This window comes from Aotus nancymaae, unplaced genomic scaffold (assembly GCF_030222135.1).
Source record: "Aotus nancymaae isolate 86718 unplaced genomic scaffold, 86718_ANA_hifiasm-v0.15.2.pri h1tg000043l, whole genome shotgun sequence".
Lineage (NCBI taxonomy): Eukaryota > Metazoa > Chordata > Mammalia > Primates > Aotidae > Aotus > Aotus nancymaae.
Window position 1 is genome coordinate 5327495 of NW_026988457.1, and position 19654 is coordinate 5347148.

A 19654-nucleotide genomic window follows, 5' to 3' on the forward strand; every position below is an offset into this window, starting at 1 on the left:
TCTGCCAAAGAAGAGAACCCTAGAAAAGTAGCCTGTCACCCTTATTTCTGGGGAATAAGAGGCAGGCTGTTAAGTACATTTCTTAAAACTAAATGGCCATCATTATAACAATGACAGCAGCCATCCCACCCTCCGTGATGACATCCAAATATAGAAAAACGTTATGTGCAGATTCTCTAAATTAAAAGTGAGGAGGAACAAAGGTGATCACCACATTCAGTTCAATCAAAGATGACTTCAAATGAAAAAGTTACTTCTATTTTTCTGCACTGAAAATTGTTATCTGATTTACCAAGAGACCAGCCTGATTCTAAGCATAGTCTCAGTATTGGAGTCTCTACAAGCATCACCAGCCAGGATCTTGAGTTCATGTAGCTGAGCTCATTCCTGCCCATAAGCCCAAGGTCCAGGGTAAATCAATAAAAGGTACAAATAATCTCAGGTTGGTACAGATTCTCTGCATGACATCAAAAATTATGATAAACAGAGACTGTTACAGAATAGCTGCCTGGAAATATACCCACTATTCAGGGTTGCAATTTATCAATTAAGAACACAACTTGTATTTTGGACAGAATGTCTAAAAAGCTAATGGGTATTAATTTGGAGGAGCAAAGGCTTTGCTTTATAAACTACAGGATGGATTGCACTCTGGACTTAATCACAGCCCACCATTATGGTGGGCCCCAAAAGTCCTGGAGGCAGAAATTGATCTCTGAATATTTTGGATAACTTGAGTTTTGAATCAACTCTATAAAATGAGGGGACATTTGACTTAGCTGATACTTTTGTTCATATTTTACTTGGACATTTTTAAAAGATGTAAATAAATCTATCTTTGGTTTAAGTTTTCCTGGTCATGATACTGCTTCAAAAGAAAAAAAAAAAGAACCAATAAAAGGAGGCATAAAAAACCTAATTCTTTTTCAAAAATAATAAACAGAGATAAAAGAATGCTGTGAAATCAATGGTGGCACTGAAACAATAGTTAAACAGGAAAATAGTTAATGCAGTACATAGCTTAACTCCAGATTTTAGGGATTGCAAATTAGACATCGCAGGAACAAACTGTTAACATCAATTTTCCGCAGTCACTCCAGGTCATCATTTAAGTTGCCAATGAGGAATCATCCTCAAATAGGATGTACCTTGTTCAAATTAAACATTGCCACATAGAGGTCACAATGCCTTTTATTTTTGGTGAGGCATATCTTGCCTGATACTGGGCAGATCTGACTCAGTCTGGCATCGCATCAACCCAATCCCATGGTGGGGGGTGGGTTACAGCCCTACCTGATCGAGGCAGTTGCTGCGTAGATATCTCAGTGCTTGCTGAATACTCTGAGGCAGGGGCTGTCCCGTTCTCTGGACGTGGACTATGAGAGGAACGCCAAAGACAGCCTTGTCTTTGTAGTCGGGAACTTTCATCCTCTTCATGAACTTTGGAACTGACCTAGAATTTACAGAAACCAGGTCATGCAAGCCTCCTGGGGCATACTGTGGGGAGAGGCTCTGGAAGCAAGCATGAGGGAAGCCAAGCTTTTGTTGGAATACCCAACAGACATGGGGTGAATTCAGGATTCTCTCTGCATTCATCACATGACCCGTCATGCTCTGTGCGGCCTCTGCCTGCGTGCTATCTCTAACTACTAAACAGCATGAGTCATGTTAGCAGAATGTATTTGTAGCTCTGTTTTCAGGTCAAGTGGACAACTTTCCAATTTAATTGTGATAGACTCATCTCTCAAGTGCTGAACACTTAAAACTCCCCAACAAATCAAAACAAATTTAAAAATCACAAGAGGAAGAAGAAATCTGGCTGGGGTTGGAGGAAAAGGAAGAGAGAAAAGAAGGAGAACATTTCTTGGCTCCGTCCTCACTTTTCTAGAGCCAGCTGCAGTTTTTAAAGGACATTTTAATACACAAGCATATATTGATTTGACCATGCAGTTTATAACCTTCTAAACTATTTTATAAAAGCACCATTGATTTTTTAAAAATACATAATATAAAACATAGGACAATTACTGACACATTTTCTATGATTTCAAATCCAGCAAATCATCTATAATAGGTCCACATTCGAGTTCTAACATATGCTTCTGTCAATTCCTTGTTACAAGGTTTACTGCATATTCTTGTTTCTATTTGCCAATGAAATAAAAGCAGAAATGTACTTGAAGAATTAAATGCTCTTTGAATGAATCAATGCTCCAAGTGGTGAGCTTTGCATCAGACCAGAAGGAACAAGTGACAGCTGTTTCTGTACAAACTGCCAGGATTATTTTATGGCAAGTTTATTTTTATTTCCTCTGTTCACAATTAATCACCCTTTACTTGTCTTTTTTTCTTTCTTGGAGCCCAACTGCCTTCCCTGGAAACCAACTGAGAGCTACAAATAGAGCAACGTTTCCTGTGCGCTCCAGCGCCTCAGGGCTACGGCAGAGCTCATGCCTTACGTCCAGGAGATTGTCAGTGAAGGCAATGAATGGGTTCTTCAGAAATCACAAAGTAAACATGGGAGCCCTGCAATCACACACTTAGCTCTAGAGCCCGCAATGCCCTCCTGGCGAACGTACTACGCACCATGTCCAGCCGTGCTTGTTGGACATGGAGTGCTTCTCCATGATGGCCGTGAGGCGGAGCAGGGAGAAGCGCTGGAGCAGGCTCAGCTGGCCGGCCGTCTGGCTGCTGATGTGGGGCGATGCTGGGACCGGCCGGGGCTGGTGAGACAGCTGGAAACTGTTCCATCGGAGTCGCCTTTACCAGAGAGACCATCAGAGAAGCCAGTCACAAAGTGGACTTGGTGGCAGGAAACACGGACATCACCAGTGTATACACAGCTAATCAAGATAGTGTCCGAGCCAAGAAAATCACAAAGCAAACGGAACGGAAGACACTAGTGTGCAGAATAAACATAGGACATGATTGTTCCAAGTCGGATAAATCTGGAAAAAGTCTTATTATCCGTTTTATTAGGAGGTTTAAATAAGTGATAGAAGAAAGGTTATGTTTGCTTATTCCAAATTTGTTCCCAAAGTGTTGAGAGCAGCTGAGATAGTGTGTGTGTGTGTATGTGTGTGTGTGTGTGTGTGTGAGAGAGAGAGAGAGAGTGAGAGAGAGAGAGAGAGAAACAAAGAAAGAGCAAAGAGAAACAGGGAGATGTAGACAGAAGCAAAGAAAGCCAACAGAGAGATAGAAAAGAGAGAGACACATAGATGGAGAGAGAGAGATGGGACAGAAAGAGACATACAGAGACAGAGGCAGAGGATGGACAGATAGAGACAGAAAGATAAAGAGAGAAAGAGACAGAGAGGCAGAGACAGAGACAAACAAGAGAGAGGAAGGACAGAGATGAGAGATAGGTAGAACGATATAGAAAAAGAAAAATAGAGAGAGAGAGAGACAGGGAGCAAGAAACACACAGAGAAAGCAAGCAAAAGAGAAAGAGAAAGAGAGAGAGAGAGTCAGGGAGAGCTGTGAAATGTCTGGGGCTGTAGAATATCTTCCCATTGTCTTCCATGTCTCAACACATTCACTCTTGCTCAGTATTGAGATGGAGCCTGAAGATGAGCGGCACAGACGGTGATATATCACTGAGCCCCAAGACACACCCCTGCCTCAACCAGAAACCCAGCGGCACACACAGCGGTATTATTTCCATTAGTTTGGGCCTCCCAGGGCCATTTTTCTAGGGTGCTTCTGAAACAGTCTTTGTAAGTCAGCTTTTATGCACTTTGTAATTGGTCCTTTAAAGCAAAAACAAACGAACAGTGGACACATCTTAGACCTCAGAAATTTCATTTAGGAGCAAAAAAAAGTATAAAATATGGGGAAGACACATTTTGATGAATGTATCACAGGAAGGTCAGGGGAAGAGGCTATGCCTGGGAGCTGGGTCTTGGTTATCCAGGATTCCTTGCATATGGTGCCTGGTATAATGCTTTGCATGTAAGAAGCTCAAAATATTTTTTTGGATAAAACTAAGATCAAAATAAAGGCTAGGCAGGAAATGAATATAAGTTAACACGGATTCAATCACCATGATATCTGCACAGAAGTCATACTTCTGTTCAAATAATTCCTAATCACATACATCACTTAGAGTCAGGCATTTAGTAAATACTCTGTATGTTTGTTAAAAAAATAAACAGAACACAATTACTAGGAAATGGATGAAAAATCATTTCACAAGTGCATGCCACCTACCTGTTTGGCCTGGTCAGAGAGGCCCCTACACCAGAATCCCTCCTGTCTCTGACCCCTGGAGCCTCAGATTCATTAAGAGATGTTACATCTCTTTCCACATCACTGGGTGTTGTCCGACCTTCTGAGACAGAGTTACCTTCAAAATCTAAGGTGATCTGATTAGGAGGCGGAAAGGGGGATAGGCCAGGTTCCCCAACCAATGTATCATGAGTTTGCAGTTCAGGCAAGACATCTTTGGACCAGTCATCCACTACCTCCCGGATCCCATTGACATGCTGCAGAATGTCATCCAAGTGAGGGAGGAAGTCATCTTTCTCCAAGTCCAAAAGATCTCCTGTGCTGGCATACAGATGGGAGTCAGGGACGTTGTCATAGATACTGACTCGGCTGGCTCTGTGGCAGGATGCCATGAGCCTGGGCTCCCTGGCACCAGGAACCTGCTGTCTGCCCAGGGAGATGCTACCGGTCCTCCAGTTAACCCCATTGCTACTGTCTGTGGGAGAGAGGCTTTCAATAGAAAGCGCCTTGGGGAATGTTCCTGGTTTGTGATCCTTGGGAATATGCACCACCAAGTTCTCTTGGGAGTGAAACTCATGCGTATGGCTTTGGTCCCCTGCATCCTGCAGTGCCGTCCCCGCCAGCACATCCAGGTCCTCTAAGTACATGCCCCCGCGCTTGTTGGCCTCATGGCACTTGCGTTCCTTCAGGCAGGGTGTGCTCACCCCGCTGCTGCTGTGCTCCGACGGGCTGCTCTCGCCACTCGACTTGCCGGAGCATGGGAGCCCCTTTCTGCAGGCAGGTGGCGGCGAATTCTGGAGATCTCCATTTGGTATCTGGATGCACTGCATGGCCTTAAAGGACTCTGGCTCCTGCTGCAACATGGGCCCGCTGATCACCAGGCCACCTGTCCGCCCTGACCCCTTATGCCTCCCGTGGGCTCCCTTCCCTCGGAGTGTTTCCATGCGTTTCAAAAATGATTTGGCCCTGGCCCTGGTGGGCTTCTCATTCTTGGGGTGGAAGGGGTGGCTGAGGACGTCTCTGGGGGACTGCGGGAGGCTGCTGCTGACCAGTGGAGCATCCAGCATGACCGGGCTGTCGGTACGGCATTGGCCCGGCTGGCTGCGGCCGTCGCTGCCCCCGCTGCTTTCACTGTGAATGGAGCAGACCTCAGGCTCACTCAGGTCTGTGAGGACGCTCTCACTGCTGGTCGTGTTCCTCATCCCCGTGCCTCCCGGTGACCCATTTCTGTCTCCTCGAGGGAGCAGGGTGTAGAGGTCGTCCACACGAGACCACCTGCGACTGGTTCTCTGGAAAGTCCATTTGTTGCTGATACAAAGATCTTCCTCATCGGAGTCGTCACCCTGCGGGAACACCAAGGAAGACGCTCGTTAGCAGACAGCATGGCTGAGGCAGGAACTCTGGGTGTGCTGAGTGCAGCCCTACGCGGTCCTCCACCTCCCTTCCCTCTGTCCTCCCATGCACAGTGTTGTGGGCTGCGTGGGCACCACTAAGCTGTCCTTCCATCTCTTTCACTGTCTTGTACATACCCGTCCTCCCGGTGGCCAGAGGACTCTTCTCAACTTGCCCACCTTCCTTCCTTCCCATTTTTATAGCGGTGTTGAATGCTTCCTTCCTTCCTCTCTAAGAAGTTTTCCCTGACTGATTACAAAGAGGGTATAATTACATCAGACTAGACGGTCTAAATATAAAGCACCTGCAGTCTTCTTTTTCACACAGAAACTCAACTCTGCCATAAAAGGCACTTACTTCTTTCCAGAAACCTCTTCACTGAGCCCCAGGGACCATATTTCCAGCTTGCCTCTTCTGAATCTCAGCGTCGGTATATCTCAAGGCTAACACTCCCTATTTTAGTCCCCTGCACTTGATTCTTATTGTGTATTTCCTGGATAAGGTAACAGCAAAATGACCCACTGAATTTCTTTAAGTAGGAAGGAGACAGCCATTCTGGAGATCACTATTTGAAGTGTCCAACGCGGCTACTTTGCACGAGCAGTCCTTTCCTGTTGAATCAACTCCGAGCTGGAACGCCGCTGGCAGAGCGCACGCCTCTGTGTGGCCGTGGTGGGTCCCCACAGCTTGGCACTGTCTTACACTCAGCACCTCACACATCGACTCTAGCTGTCTTGTTTCTGCCTGAATTTGCAGCCCTTGAGAGAGGAGCGTCTGCATTCCCTGAGGCTGGAGATGGCCTTGTTTAGCTTTGCATAGCCTTGGGCCCAGCGCAGACCTTGACCTAGAGCATATGGGTTCCTTCTGAAATGAACTGAATCATCAGATCCTGCCTCATCCTCACCAAGCATATCACCAAGACCTAATTCTGAACTGATTTTCCAATCTGTTCCCTCATTCGTAATTTCACTCTCATTCCCTTAGCGTAGGCCCTTGCCACCTCTCCCTGGATCTGTGATAGTGAAAATGTGGGAGAAGCCCTGTCTCCAGCATCTTCCCCATCTCAACAGCTTTCCATAGTGTAGTCCAAATAGAATCATGTGATTTCTTGTTTTTATAGCTTAGAAGCCTCCTGCTTGAGAATGTCCACTCTCAGCTGTTATAGGTAAGGTCATCAGGAGCCGGGCTGGCTGCAGTGAGCTGAGCTGTGATGGCACCACTGCACCCAGCCTCAGCAACAAAGTGAGAACCTGTCTCCAAAAAAAAAAAAAAAAATTATGAGAGCAGGACCTGTGTTTCTTTGTTTCACCCATATAAACATATTTATTCATATGTCTAGCCTCTCCAATGCCAAAGAAATAATAATTGCTTATTTTTTTGTGAACTGAATTAAAATTACTTTATTCTACTTGGGCGTTCAGTTTTAAGACCTGGTTCCAAGTGTCAGTGATACCAGTTCAGAGCTAGGTGACTGTCCACGAGCTACTTACCCTCACTTACGTAAGTTTCTGTCACTTATAATATGAGATTAAAGCAGGTCTTGCCTCATAGGCTTACTGAAGGGATGAAATAAGGTAGTGTATTCAGCAGTCCCTCACTGAAACATATCTGCTTATTTGTATCTTTCCATGTTTGTTCAGTTGCTTATCAATCTTTTTACGTATCCAGCATCCACCTTAACTCCCTTTAACCTTGCAGTGTATTGTTTTTAAGGAAACGTAAGCAGATGCACAGTTAATCATTGTAGGGATCTTCCCATTCTTGTTCATTCCTTCAAAACCTAGTTTCTATGTAGGTTGGACTAAATAACAAACTTGAACATTCAAGTTTAAAGTGAAAGCAAGTACAAAGCCAAGGTACTGACAAGAATTCTATAGCTGAGAAGTCGGGTCCGGTGGCTGATATGGTTTGGTTGTGTTCCCACCAAAATCTAATCTTGAGTTACAGCTCCCATAATTCCCACGTGTTGACATGTTATGGGAGGGACCCGGTAGGAGATAACTGAATGATGGCGATGGTTTCCCCCATACTGTTCTTGTGGCAGTGAATAAGTCTCATGAAATCCGATGGTTTTATAAGGGGAAACCCCTATTGCTTGGCTCTCATTCTCTCTTGTCTGCTGCCATGTAAGATGTGCCTTTCACCTTTTACCATGATTGTGAGGCCTCCCTGGCTACATGGAACTGAGAGTCCATTAAACTTCTTTTTCTTTATAAATTACCCAGTCTCAGGTATGTCTTTTATCAGCAGCATGAAAAATGGACTAACACAGTGGCTCACATCTGTAATCTTAGTTACTTGGGAGTCAGAGGTGGAAGGGTCTCTTGAGCCCAGGAGTTTGAGTCCAGCCTGGGCAACATATTGAGACCCTGTCTCTTAAAAAAAAAAAAAAGAAAAGAAAAAGAAACAAAAAAGAATTCTACAGCATTGAGATCACAGTGGAAAATTACCTTTGATTTTTTAAAAGTTGTATAAAGCTCTGGTGAAAGAGTTTAGAAAGTTGTAATTGTACAAGTGGAAAAAGGGCAAGACTCCAGAATCGTGACTCAAAATATACTTTATTACTAGTACTTTCTACTCCCTCTTTTCCTGTGATTGATATAATAAAAACGGACATCTCAGGGTCATTTATACACAAGGCACCACGATAGGCTGAACGCTGAACTTACTGGATTTTTGTATTGCATTTTAGGAAGATAGTGAGAAGCCGATATTAAATAAGGACTGTGAAAAAGCCCTTTTAGCAAACAGTTTTTGAGAAGGCAAAAAAAGGAAATGACTTTAAAGAAAATATAGATATTTAAAAACAGAAACTACAACATTTAGTGTTGGTCCCAACTACCTCTCTCAAACCTGGTTATGATGCCAGCACACCACATACTAGTTGGATAGGGATTCCTTTATTTAGGTTAAGAACACATGCCAAGCTGGGCACTGTGGCCTGGGAAGGGAAAGCCTGGCCCTGTCTGCTGGTCTCTAAGAGCTTATTATACTCGCTTTGGCCAACAAGAAGATATTTACAGCCCAACTAAGGTATGTGAAAAAGTGGCAAACTCCTGGGAGAAAAGGCAAACAACTTAGGGAAATTTTTGCCGTATTTAGGTTGCTTGAACCAAAGCAAGCAAACAAAAACCAAAGCAATAAAAAACAAAATGCAACAAAGAAAAAAATGACCATTCTTCTTTGGCACCCTGTGCCTACAATGACAGTGTATGTCCCAAAGGGTATTGAAATGGTGTGTCTGTTCCTTCCACTAATGGTGGATCTTTCAAACTATTTGATAGTGACATATAACAAAAAATATATTTTCCATCACAACTCAGGGCATGTATACCGACTACACTAAAGCAAAAAAAAAAAAAAAAAAAAAAAAAAAACTTAAATAATTATCCTTGTTTGTTTGTATTCTAATATATTCTAATACTTTTTAGTCTAGTCTGTTTTTGTTTGTTTTGTTTTAATGTTGTTTGTGATCCACCAAATTCACTTGACAACCTACCGAGGGGCCATGATCTGCAGTATGAAAAACACATTGCAGTAGAGTTTAAGGTTTGTGTACACACTCGGGCCCCAGCAGAGCATCAGGCACGTGGCAGACTCTCCAGTGGTGTTTATGGACATGTACTGACTGTTTAAAAGAGATTATGAGATTTCCTCTGTTCGATAATTTTTTGAGTTTGATAATTTTAACAATGAATAGCTTGTGATTATTTAGAAATGCAAAATGGAAATCTCTAGGAGTAGATGTGCTTATAAAGAAAAGGACACATCAAACTAATTTTATTCTCCTGTCTCAGTGGTTTAGTAGACCATGGACATACCAGGGACATGGAACATCAGAATTTTAGCAAGGAAACTGAAAAAAGTTCTCATGTTGTGGACAATATGGCTTACTAGCAAGATGCTCCACAGCAATGTCCAATCTTTTGGCTTCCCTGGGCCATATCAGAAGAAGAATTGTCTTGGACCACACATAAAATACAATAACACTAATGATAGCTAATGAGCTTAAAAAAATTACAAAAAAACTCCCAATATTTTAAGAAAGCTTATGAATTTGTGTTGGGCACATCCAAAACCATCCTGGGCCACATGTAGCCCATGGGCTGAGGGTTGGACAGGCTTGCTACAGAGAGTTTTGTTAGTAACTGGTTGAGTAACTCCTCCAAAGCACGTGACTAAAAGACTGTAAATAACTGAAGGAAGAATGTCTCAAGGTTATGACCATATTAAGAGTAACGTGAATGGGTCAGAACTCGTGTTTTTAAACTGTAAAGATGGTATAAGTCTATTTGCTAATGGTTCTTTAAGACTCAGTTTTCTCAGTTATAAAATAAAAACAGTAATAATGCATGTTTAGCACGATTTATCAACAGAACCAAATAGGACCATATGTGAAAATACTATATAAACCCCAGATAGATGAAACTGGTTATTGTTGTTAAAGAAGGGCAATATTGACAAGTGTATAGAGCTTAACAGAAGTGAAGGATGACCTGTTAATAAGATGAAATTTCATAACTTAAAATATAATGACTCTAACTTCAAAAATCAACTACGGGATGTGCAGGATGAAACGAACATAGTTCAACAGCCCTTCCTATTTATTCATAGACTTGAGAGTTCTGGCAGATATAACTTAATGTGACTTAACCATGTAATATGGCTACGGAACAAAGGCACCAACCTTAGGATGCATGACCAGAGCACAGATCCCAAGACTCAAAAGGCCAGCCCCCACTGCATTCTGTACTGGTCACTTACATCAGGAACAATGGGTTCTTTCTATACGCCACATTTTAAGGGGTTCATTTCTAGAGAAGAGTAATCAGAATGGCCAAGGATCTAAGAACCACAACCTCCTGGGATGGATAATTAAAGAACTAATAGTTTGATTTAGAAATGAGGAACTCTAGACAGTGCTACTCAGAGTGTGGTCGGGGGATGCCAGTCTCCAAACTTGATCTTTAATGAGATAGCTACAGAAATTGAGAGTAAGCATTAAAACCGTTTGTCACCATTTGACAAGGGTGTGCCCTGCAAGCTCATAATCAGTGGATTTGTCTCACTAAACAAGGTAGAGACCAGTTTGGGTGTAGTCAGATTTAAACAGTGAGGCCTATGAGTGACAGCTGTATGCTGCTGGTGTGTGGTCAATCTGATTTACAACATGTGCTGATTCAAGGTTAGTTTGCTTACCATAACCCAAAGTGTATAATGTACAGGATACATTGTTTTGCAGGTAATTTAAATTTATAACTTTGCAATTATAAGAACTGGCTAGAGATGAAGGACTGAAGATGAATTTTGGAAATATAGCATCACTTAACATCATTTTGAATAAAAGGTGAAATGGAATACCCTAAAGTTATAGGTGAAACGGAATAGCCCAAACTTTTAACTTGCCTTAAAAACTTCTATTTTCACTGGTTTCTCTATGATGACTGGTACTCAAACAAAAGAATTTTAGATATACATTATTCCCCGTGAGCAGCATTGTTATGAATCCTACTAAACTTAGATAACAAACAAGAAACTCACTGTCACATTAAAAATCTTATGGCTGGGTGCAGTAGCTCACGCCTGTAATCCCAGCATTTTGGGAGGCCCAGGCAGGCAAATCAACTGAGATCAGGAGTTTGAGACCAGTTGGCCAACATGGTGAAACCCATGTCTACTAAAAATACAAAAATTTGCTAGGTGTGGTGGCACATGCCTGTAGTCCCAGCCACTTGTGAGGCTGAGGCAGGAGAATCGCTTGAACTTGGGAGGCAGAAGTTGCAGTGAGCTGATATCATGCCACTGTACTCCGGCCTGGGTGACAGAGTAAGACTCCGTCTCAGAAAAATATATATATCTTATACACTTTAGTCAAAGTATTTGTTCAAAGTGTGCATATAGGTATTTAATTTGAGGGATTTCTATTTTAAAGTAAAGTTTTTGTTCAGTTATGACAGATGAACGACAAAAATGGTATGAGCACAATTGTGATTCTTTGTATTAATCACATATATGCACACTTTCAATAAAAATCTGAACAGTTTTTGTAATTCTTTTCTATTGATAGCAGCAGGAGACTGTCAAATGCCTAGGCTGATAGGTGCAGGTTCCTGGTGAAACCCCACCTTCAAGCCAGAGGCAGTCTGAAGGCTGAAAGCCAAGCTACAAGTCCACAGACTGGATTGAAAACCTCTCTTCCCATTTGCCATGCTTTCCTCTGATTGATCCTCTCCCTCACCTAATTTACATATACCTACCTTTCCCTAATTATTTTTTTTACACTGTCATGCCCACCTTTGATTGGTGTCTTTGTTTTAGCTTTTTTGCACACTCACAAACCAATCAGCATGCATTCCCCCATTCTGAGGTTATAAAAGCCCAGACCCAGCCACATTGGGGGAGAAAACCACCCGACTTTGGGACCACCCTTGCATCCTGTCTCCACTGAGAGCTGTTCTGTCACTCAATAAATTCTTCTCCACCCTCCCGGGACAAGAACCTGGGAGACACTGAACAGTGTGGGGTGAAAGGAGCTGTAAGCTGTAGCCCTCCTGTCCTTCAATGGTTCCAGGAAGTAGTGGCAGAAGTTTCTGGCTGGCAAAGAGGGGCTGAGAAAAATCCTGCACCCCTATTCCCTATTATATTTGTTTTGATTATATGTATCGGTATGCACGTTTGTGTCAGTCGAGCCTAACAATAAACCATTAAGGCTTATTTCTGTAATTTTTAAGAGTTCCTATTTCTAATAATTCATTTGTATTGAATTTTATAAAAGTATCTTGGTCTGTGGCAGACTGGAAAAAAATAAAGTAAGAAAACCAGTCATTCACCACAGACAGTTGGGAAACTCTTCTAGATTGAGCACGGTCAGAAAATGTTTTCTGTATAGGGCCATATCATAAGTATTTTAGGCGTTTGGGCCATAAGGTCTCTCCCTCACCTAATGAGCTCTGCCATTGTTGTGAAATGAATGGGCATAGCTATTGATCCAATAAAACTTTATTTATGAAAGCAGGAGCAGCAGTTTGCTGATTCCAGTTCTGAAGGACAGAGCCAAAGGGCTGCTGAGTGAATGAGGAAATCCATATTCTGTGCTTCTCCAGAGAAGAAAGCTAGGCTCAGATGGGCCAGTTTCGAAGGAATCAGCTCCTAGCTTATCATATGGAAGGCCTTTCTAGTCTGTAGAATAAAACAAAATGCCTTGCCATGTGAAAAGCTCATCATGTTGAGAAGCTCATAATAAACAGTGGCTCAGCAAATCGTGAGTGAGAGGGATGCTCTAAGAAGCAAATCGTGCAGTGAGTGAGTGGGAGGTTGGAAAACAAGACTGAAGATCCTTTCTACTCAAAGGCCCTACAGTTTTAGGACATTCACATGTAATTATCTGCAATTCAAGGCTGTTAATACTCTCTAGCCAAGGGAATGATGGACTAAAAGGTTGTTTTTCTTTCATTTGACTGCTCTTTGGAGTTGCCAGGAGGTGTCTCATTTGGTGGGAGATGCAGGGGTTGCAAGGCAGTGGGGAGTGTGGGGGAGGGGGCCGGGCCCCTTGTCAACACTGCAGTGCCTCTGAAATGCCGATGGCATCCAGGCCGGGAGGTGCTGGCTGCAAGGTGGCAATTAGTCATGATTTCTGTGTTGCTTTCCATCTTTGGTCATGATTTCAGAGAGCCTTATTAAAACTGTAACTTCAACCAGAACCTTCTTTGGAAGCTGCTCTTTCTCTCTTGAGACATATTCTTAGGTAAGAGGAAAGGTAAGAGTCCTATGTGGATATACGTCCTTCTCTTTCCTCATTTAATAAACAGCCTAATTGGAGTCTTCAGTCTCCGACTTTTACTTTGAATAGAAGTTGAATCACATGAACACCTTAATCAGGAGATTTCAATGTCATCATAGAGCAAGTGTGAATTTTGTAGGTAATAACGAGGAAGAAACATTTTCCTGAGAAAAGCTGCTTTGTGTGCGTCTTGGTGTTTTTAATTTAGATGAGTCTCCACTGCTGTTTGACCTTTTTTTTTTTTTTTTCTAAAAATGAGAACATTCTTCAGTGAAATTATATATTCCTCAGAAACAGATGCCAACCAGACATTCCATAAAGAAGGCCTTTTTTAAAAAAATGGAATTTGGCCATATCTTTACACTGGAAACAGGAACCCACACGAATCCACAGCTGCAAAAGGCAACTCATCCATAGTCACATAGAAATGTAGAGTCAACTGGAGCTACGTGGCCGGGCCTGCCTGTTTGGAAGCAGGAATGGGCCACTGGGAATGCCACAGGAGTGGAGAGCAAGAGCCACAGGTGGCAGAAGCACTGGTGTCCTGTGTCCTGAAATGCTCTTGGCTGGGTTGTTAGTCTTCCAGTGAGGTGTGCAGCTAAGATCAACAATACTCTTCTCCACCTGACTCTATATAGAGGCAGGGAAGGTCGTCTTGAAGCCTTAAAGGATAACTTTTCTCTTGTGCAAAATGGTTAGAAACTCTGTTGTGGGAGGGTAGGGATGATGTCATTTCTCCTGGTGCTTTGGAAGGGGCATTTCATGTATCAGAAAGGGGTCTGCCTAACCAGGCATGCAAAGGCCTTCATCATTGCCACCTACTTGTGACTTTTCGCTTCCTTCCTTGTGTCAGCCCACCAAAACCCACAGGATTAAACACAATTGCCATGAAGACAATAAATAAATTGTGGACTTGAGTACAGATGGCAAGAACATACCTCTTATAAAAACAATACACAGTGAGCTGAATGTACTGCTGAGGAAACATGAGACTCTTGTAGATTTCAGGCCAAGGGCTAGAGGCTCACCCAGGCTCCAGTTTGTCTCTGAATATATCTGAAAGGTGAGGAGGGGCAGTCCGGTGCCAGATTACCTGGATTCAAGTCCTGCCTTTGCTATTTCTGTGTGGCTTTGGGCAAGTGCCAAGCCCTTCAATTTCTGCATCTGTGACATGGAGTTCAGGACAAGGAATAGTGCCTGGCAGGGAGGAAGCCGTGTGTCAGCTTTTGCTAACTTCACAAACAGATGAGCCAGCACCCGTAACCCTTTCACAGGCCCGATAGCCCCAAGAGAAAATGACTGTGACCCCAGACAGTTCAGCTGTTTGGGGATGACTTTTTGCAGAATTAAATAAACTGGGACTCTGCAGATTGGAGATGGGGTGTCTATTTCTATTTCTTGGATGGCTTAACATGGGGACATATCCAGAGGAAATGCTGCTTATTTTTCTTCCAAATAAATAAATTCTGAAGCTGGCTGAAGCTTTTCATGGGGTGCTCAACTCTCAAGTCTCCTTTCTTATTTCTGATCATTTGGCCTAGTCTTAGCTCCTATTCATTTTATTTTCTACTTTTACACAGTAAAATAAAGGAGTAAATAAAGCCTATAGCTTGTGCAGAAGGAAGATCACACAAGTGGGTGTCACAACACAGCGTTTCCTGAGTGGTTGCTTCAATCTGGCCACAGATTCTGGTCATCATTTGAGATTCATAAGTAGGTGGAGACCACATGTCAGCATTATTTATTGGAAAATTCAGGCCATGACTCTCCAATTTACGATGTGAAAAGCAATATTTTATTCAAGTGCATGCATTCTGAGGCTTATAGCTAAGTAGGGGCTTTAAGGGTGTGTGCCACTAGATCCGATATAAAGACGGCATTAAGGTCAGAATACCGAAGTGACCGATTTACAGAGGAGCTTTTGTGAAGGCACAAAGAGCCGAACAAATGTTGTTCAAGCTCATCTCACCTGTGGGTTTTGAAAAGCTGGTGATGGTAAAAATCCAATCACTCCACTGTGTGGAAAACAACTCATGTCATTAGTTTTTGGCATTTTCTTTTGTGATGCAGTACAGCTAATGGTCGGTACAGGCAGCCATATAGACCGGCCATTTGAGGACCCACACTTTAGACACACAGGCATGGTTGTGTTCACTTTAATAGGAACCATGTGTTCCAATCAAAACAACATCTGACCCTCATGCTTCAAATAGTATGTATGCTTCTCAAGGGGTCTATTCAGCCAGACAGCTGTTGGGAGATTTATTCCCACATTTTTAATTTGTCTTTGGCCTGGACAAACTGCTCATGTTTTAATATTTCTCTGGATATTGTTTTTCACTGTTTTACCTCCTTAGCTTAAATCTTTGGTTTCCAGCTCAAATCTCAAATTGTTTTTAAGGTGAGGTCCACCAAAATTCATTTGATTTTTTTTTTTTTTGGTGTTATTTTAGAGCAGAAATTCAGGTTAAAGTTATTTTTAAAGATTAGGTTACTTAGGAGCAACTTAAAATTCTTTGGCTTTAATGATTTCTCTGTGTAGACCAGGATAAAGAACACTTTCTTTTGATTCAAAGATGTTTTCTCTGATCCTTCAAAATAGAGGGAGGCTTGACTTGCTACATAGTGGAGATAGTAAATGAAAACAGTAGTTGAGGATCCTAATTGTGAATTTCCTAAAAAGTATCAATTCAGTGAGAAAGAGGGGCAGTACAGCATGGTGGCTAGGAGCCTCAATTTTGGAGTCAGACATCCCTGAGGTAGGAACCCTGCTCTGCTGCTAGCTGCAAGACTGTGGGCAATGACCTAGCTTGTTCAATATTTACTTTCCTTACATAGAAAACAGAGAAGCCCCATCTCAACGGATTAAATGAGATAATGTGTGGTAAGTACATAACCTAGCTTGTAGAAAACAGTACATATTCAATAAAGTACAGCTTTATTTCAAAACTGACATCTCTAGTCTTGTCCATAAAGAGGAAGCAGCACATACCAAGTCCTGTGACAGGGAGGGAGCATAGTGACTTTTCAAACGAAACCGAATTCCTTGTGGCTAGCGAAGAGTGCAGAGTGGAGAGAATGGTGAAAGATGGGCCAGGTTCAGGATCTTGTCACACTGTCCCCTGGCTCCCTCATACATTATCAACTGAATCTGCCTGATAGTGGATGCATCTTGACACGTGCATGAAATAAAACACTACTGGGAAAAATGAGCCAGAAGATACTTGCCATGGACCCCCAGATCCTTTCTGAACTTTTAATCTACTCATTGCTGTGAAGCATTTGAGTCTAATAAGGGGTTGACATTTACAATGGACACTTTTAAAAAATCACCATAAAGCATTGAGATATTTGACATCTTTATGCAAACCCTCTAATAAAAAAAGAAAGCAACATGAAATGGTGAAACAAACAGATTTCAGCCTGAGTTTATAATAGACTTATTCAGGTGGTTATGATAAAATGAAATGGGATATGGAGAATCCACATGGATGGTCAGGCATTTAAAAATTTTGCTTAGGTTCATGTTTTTTATTGTTTGTTTGTTTTTTGGAGATATGGTCTCACTCTGTTGCCCAGGCTGGAGTGCAGTGGCACAATCATGGCTCACTGCAGCCTCAACCTTCTGGGTTCAAGTGATGGCCCCAACTCAGCCTCTCAATAGCTGGGACTACAGGCACAAGCCACCATGCCCAGCTAATTCATTATTATTTTTTTTTTGTAGACACAAGGGTCTCACTATGTTGCTCAGATTGGTCTAAAATGCCTGTGCTCAGGCGATTCTCCTGCCTTGGCTTCTCAAAGTGCTGGGTTTACAGGCGTGAACCACTGCGTCCAGCCTTCATGTTGTTTTTAATCTATGAATGCAAGCTGCATTCATTGGCATGGCCACGTTCTTATTAAGGTGTGGGCACCTACCTTTTTCCTTTGGAAGTTCACATCAAGTTTCATTGAGGCACACTTGTTCAACGTATTTAGTCGTCTAAAATTAAAGAAAAATGTGATGATTACTTTCATTAATGAATTTAAATCCCTCCAGTTTGATAATCCTCCTTTGTTTCCAGTAAAGTTGAAACTGCAGGAACAAGCAATTATGTCCCAAGACAGCACTGCACCCACAGAAGGTATGCTTTAAAATAGTTCCCATTTGTGCTCCAGCCTCCTGACTGTAAGGACTCTGCCGCCAAGCCTACCAATCCCTGCCTCTTCCCTAATCTAAACCCAGCCCTTTTCTGGCTTCTCTTTCCACTCTTCTTGGAATCCATGGCCAATCGTTTTAGCCACACTTTCACCAGCCCCTCAAATTGTTGGCCACCTTGACCTTGCATCAAGTCTATCCTGTTAATCTCCAAACATGGATCAACACAACCATATGTCTTTTCTCCTGATCTCAGGCGGTTGGGTATAGGTGGAAAATAACTCACATTACAGTGCTTAATTATACATGCTATAGACTGACTACGTTGCTCCAAAATACAGATGTTGAAGCCCTAATGCCCAACGTGATTGATTTGGAGTAAAGACATAATTAAGGGTTAACGAGGTCACCAGGGAGGAGCTCTGAACCCAGAAGACTCATGTCCTTGTAAGAAGAGATACCAGACAGCTCCCTCTCTCTCTCTGCATGTGAGGACACAGTGAGAAGGCAGACATCTACAGGTCACAGGACCCTTACCAGGAGCCAAACCCTGCCAGCACCTTGATCTTGAACTTTCCAGCCTCCAGAACCGTGAGAAATTAAATTTCTGTTGTTTAAGCAGCCACTCAGTCGTGGTGTTTCCTCATGGCAGCCTGTGCTAATAAATACATTTTGATTTTCACCCTCAGCTAGACTCTTGAAGATGTTACCCAGCATTTCTCTCATTTTTTTCACCTCTGGTTGGCTCCCAACCTCAGACCACCAAAAAGACTCAGTCTCTCAACACACGACATAGCCACCATTGCCAGTGAGAAAATACAAGCTATTAGATAAGAATTCTTTTAATAATCTTTTTCATCCTAAATTGTATCTACGAGCTTATTCATCCCACTAGTCTTCTGGTTCACAGGAAAAGATAGTCCTATTCTTTATCAAAGCCAACTCCTCAACCTTGTTTTCATTTCACATCCACCACTTCATCTGGAATGTTGCCACCTCGTTTATTCCCTCTGACATCTGCAATCTCTCTCAACTGCCTGCTTTTCTTTGAGCCTACTCCTGTCTTAAACAAACTGACTAACCAATTAGTTAGCTACCCAAAGAACCATCATCAAGCAACCTTTCAATTCTCCTTCACTTCTGTCTTTTCACCAAGTGACCAGACCGACTACCCTAACGTTCCCCTTTCTTTCACAGCTCAATTTGTTGATTACATGCTCAGTTTTCATTCACTCTTTAACCCTCTGCACTCTAATATTCACGAATTTCTCTTTGCAAATACTCATTATTTTGCTTTACCTGATTGCTTTTAAAAATCACAATTATGAATGCCTGTGGAGATAACTCTTGTTTCTTTTGGCGTTTAATTCTTTTTGTTGATGTTGTTGAGAATGAGTCTCTGTCTGTCTCCCAGGTTGGAGTGCAGTGGCACAATCTTGGCTCACTTTAGCCTCCGCTTCCTGGGTTCCAGTGATTCTCATGCCTCAGCCTCCCGAGTAGCTGGGATTACAGGCACCCACCACCACAGCAGACTAATTTTTGTATTTTTAGTAGAGACGGAGTTTCACCATGTTGGCCAGGCTGGTCTCAAACTCTTGACCTCAGGTGATCCGCCCACTTCAGCCTCCCGAAGTGCTATGATTACAGATGTGAGCCACCGTGTCCGGCCATTGTGCTGTTTACTTTTAATAACATGTTTGTGCTGTCACTTATTGATCTTTCCAGTCAAATTACTATCAATCGGCTGTTCTATGAGAGATGAGAGTTTATTTTACTACCTGTTCCCACCCCTCACCGCCCCCCGATACAGACCCCACACCATACATTCACACACACACATACACTCACCCTTTGTCTCATTCAAATGTGGTTATGTCATAATTTCATGTTTTTTTGGATAAATCAACAGTGTTAATTATGACCATGGAATGCTATTTAGAATATGTAATACGCTGATTATCTTTCCTTTCATTCTCAATGTTTTGTTATTCCTGGAGTAAACACGCATCTTATTTGTTTCCTGAGTTTTCTATGTGCTCATCTCTCAATTCAAATCCAACTGCTTCCCTGACTCGAAGTGTTTCCCATCATATCAGAGTCTATCGTTATAATTTCCC

General features: G+C 42.4%; 1 protein-coding gene across 14 annotated transcripts in view; it reads right to left on the bottom strand.

Moving 5' to 3' along the window:
* STARD13 (StAR related lipid transfer domain containing 13) overlaps window positions 1–19654 on the bottom strand; it is a 557207-nt gene that overhangs the window by 22967 nt on the left and 514586 nt on the right. For all 14 annotated transcript variants that reach the window (XM_012465553.3, XM_064361750.1, XM_064361752.1 and 11 more), the window contains 4 exons: window positions 17318–17381; window positions 4210–5570; window positions 2587–2760; window positions 1294–1453 (listed from right to left, as the gene is read on the bottom strand). In XM_012465553.3, coding sequence (XP_012320976.2) covers window positions 1294–1453; window positions 2587–2760; window positions 4210–5570; window positions 17318–17381 — 1759 coding nt within the window. The remainder of the gene's footprint in view (window positions 1–1293; window positions 1454–2586; window positions 2761–4209; window positions 5571–17317; window positions 17382–19654) is intronic.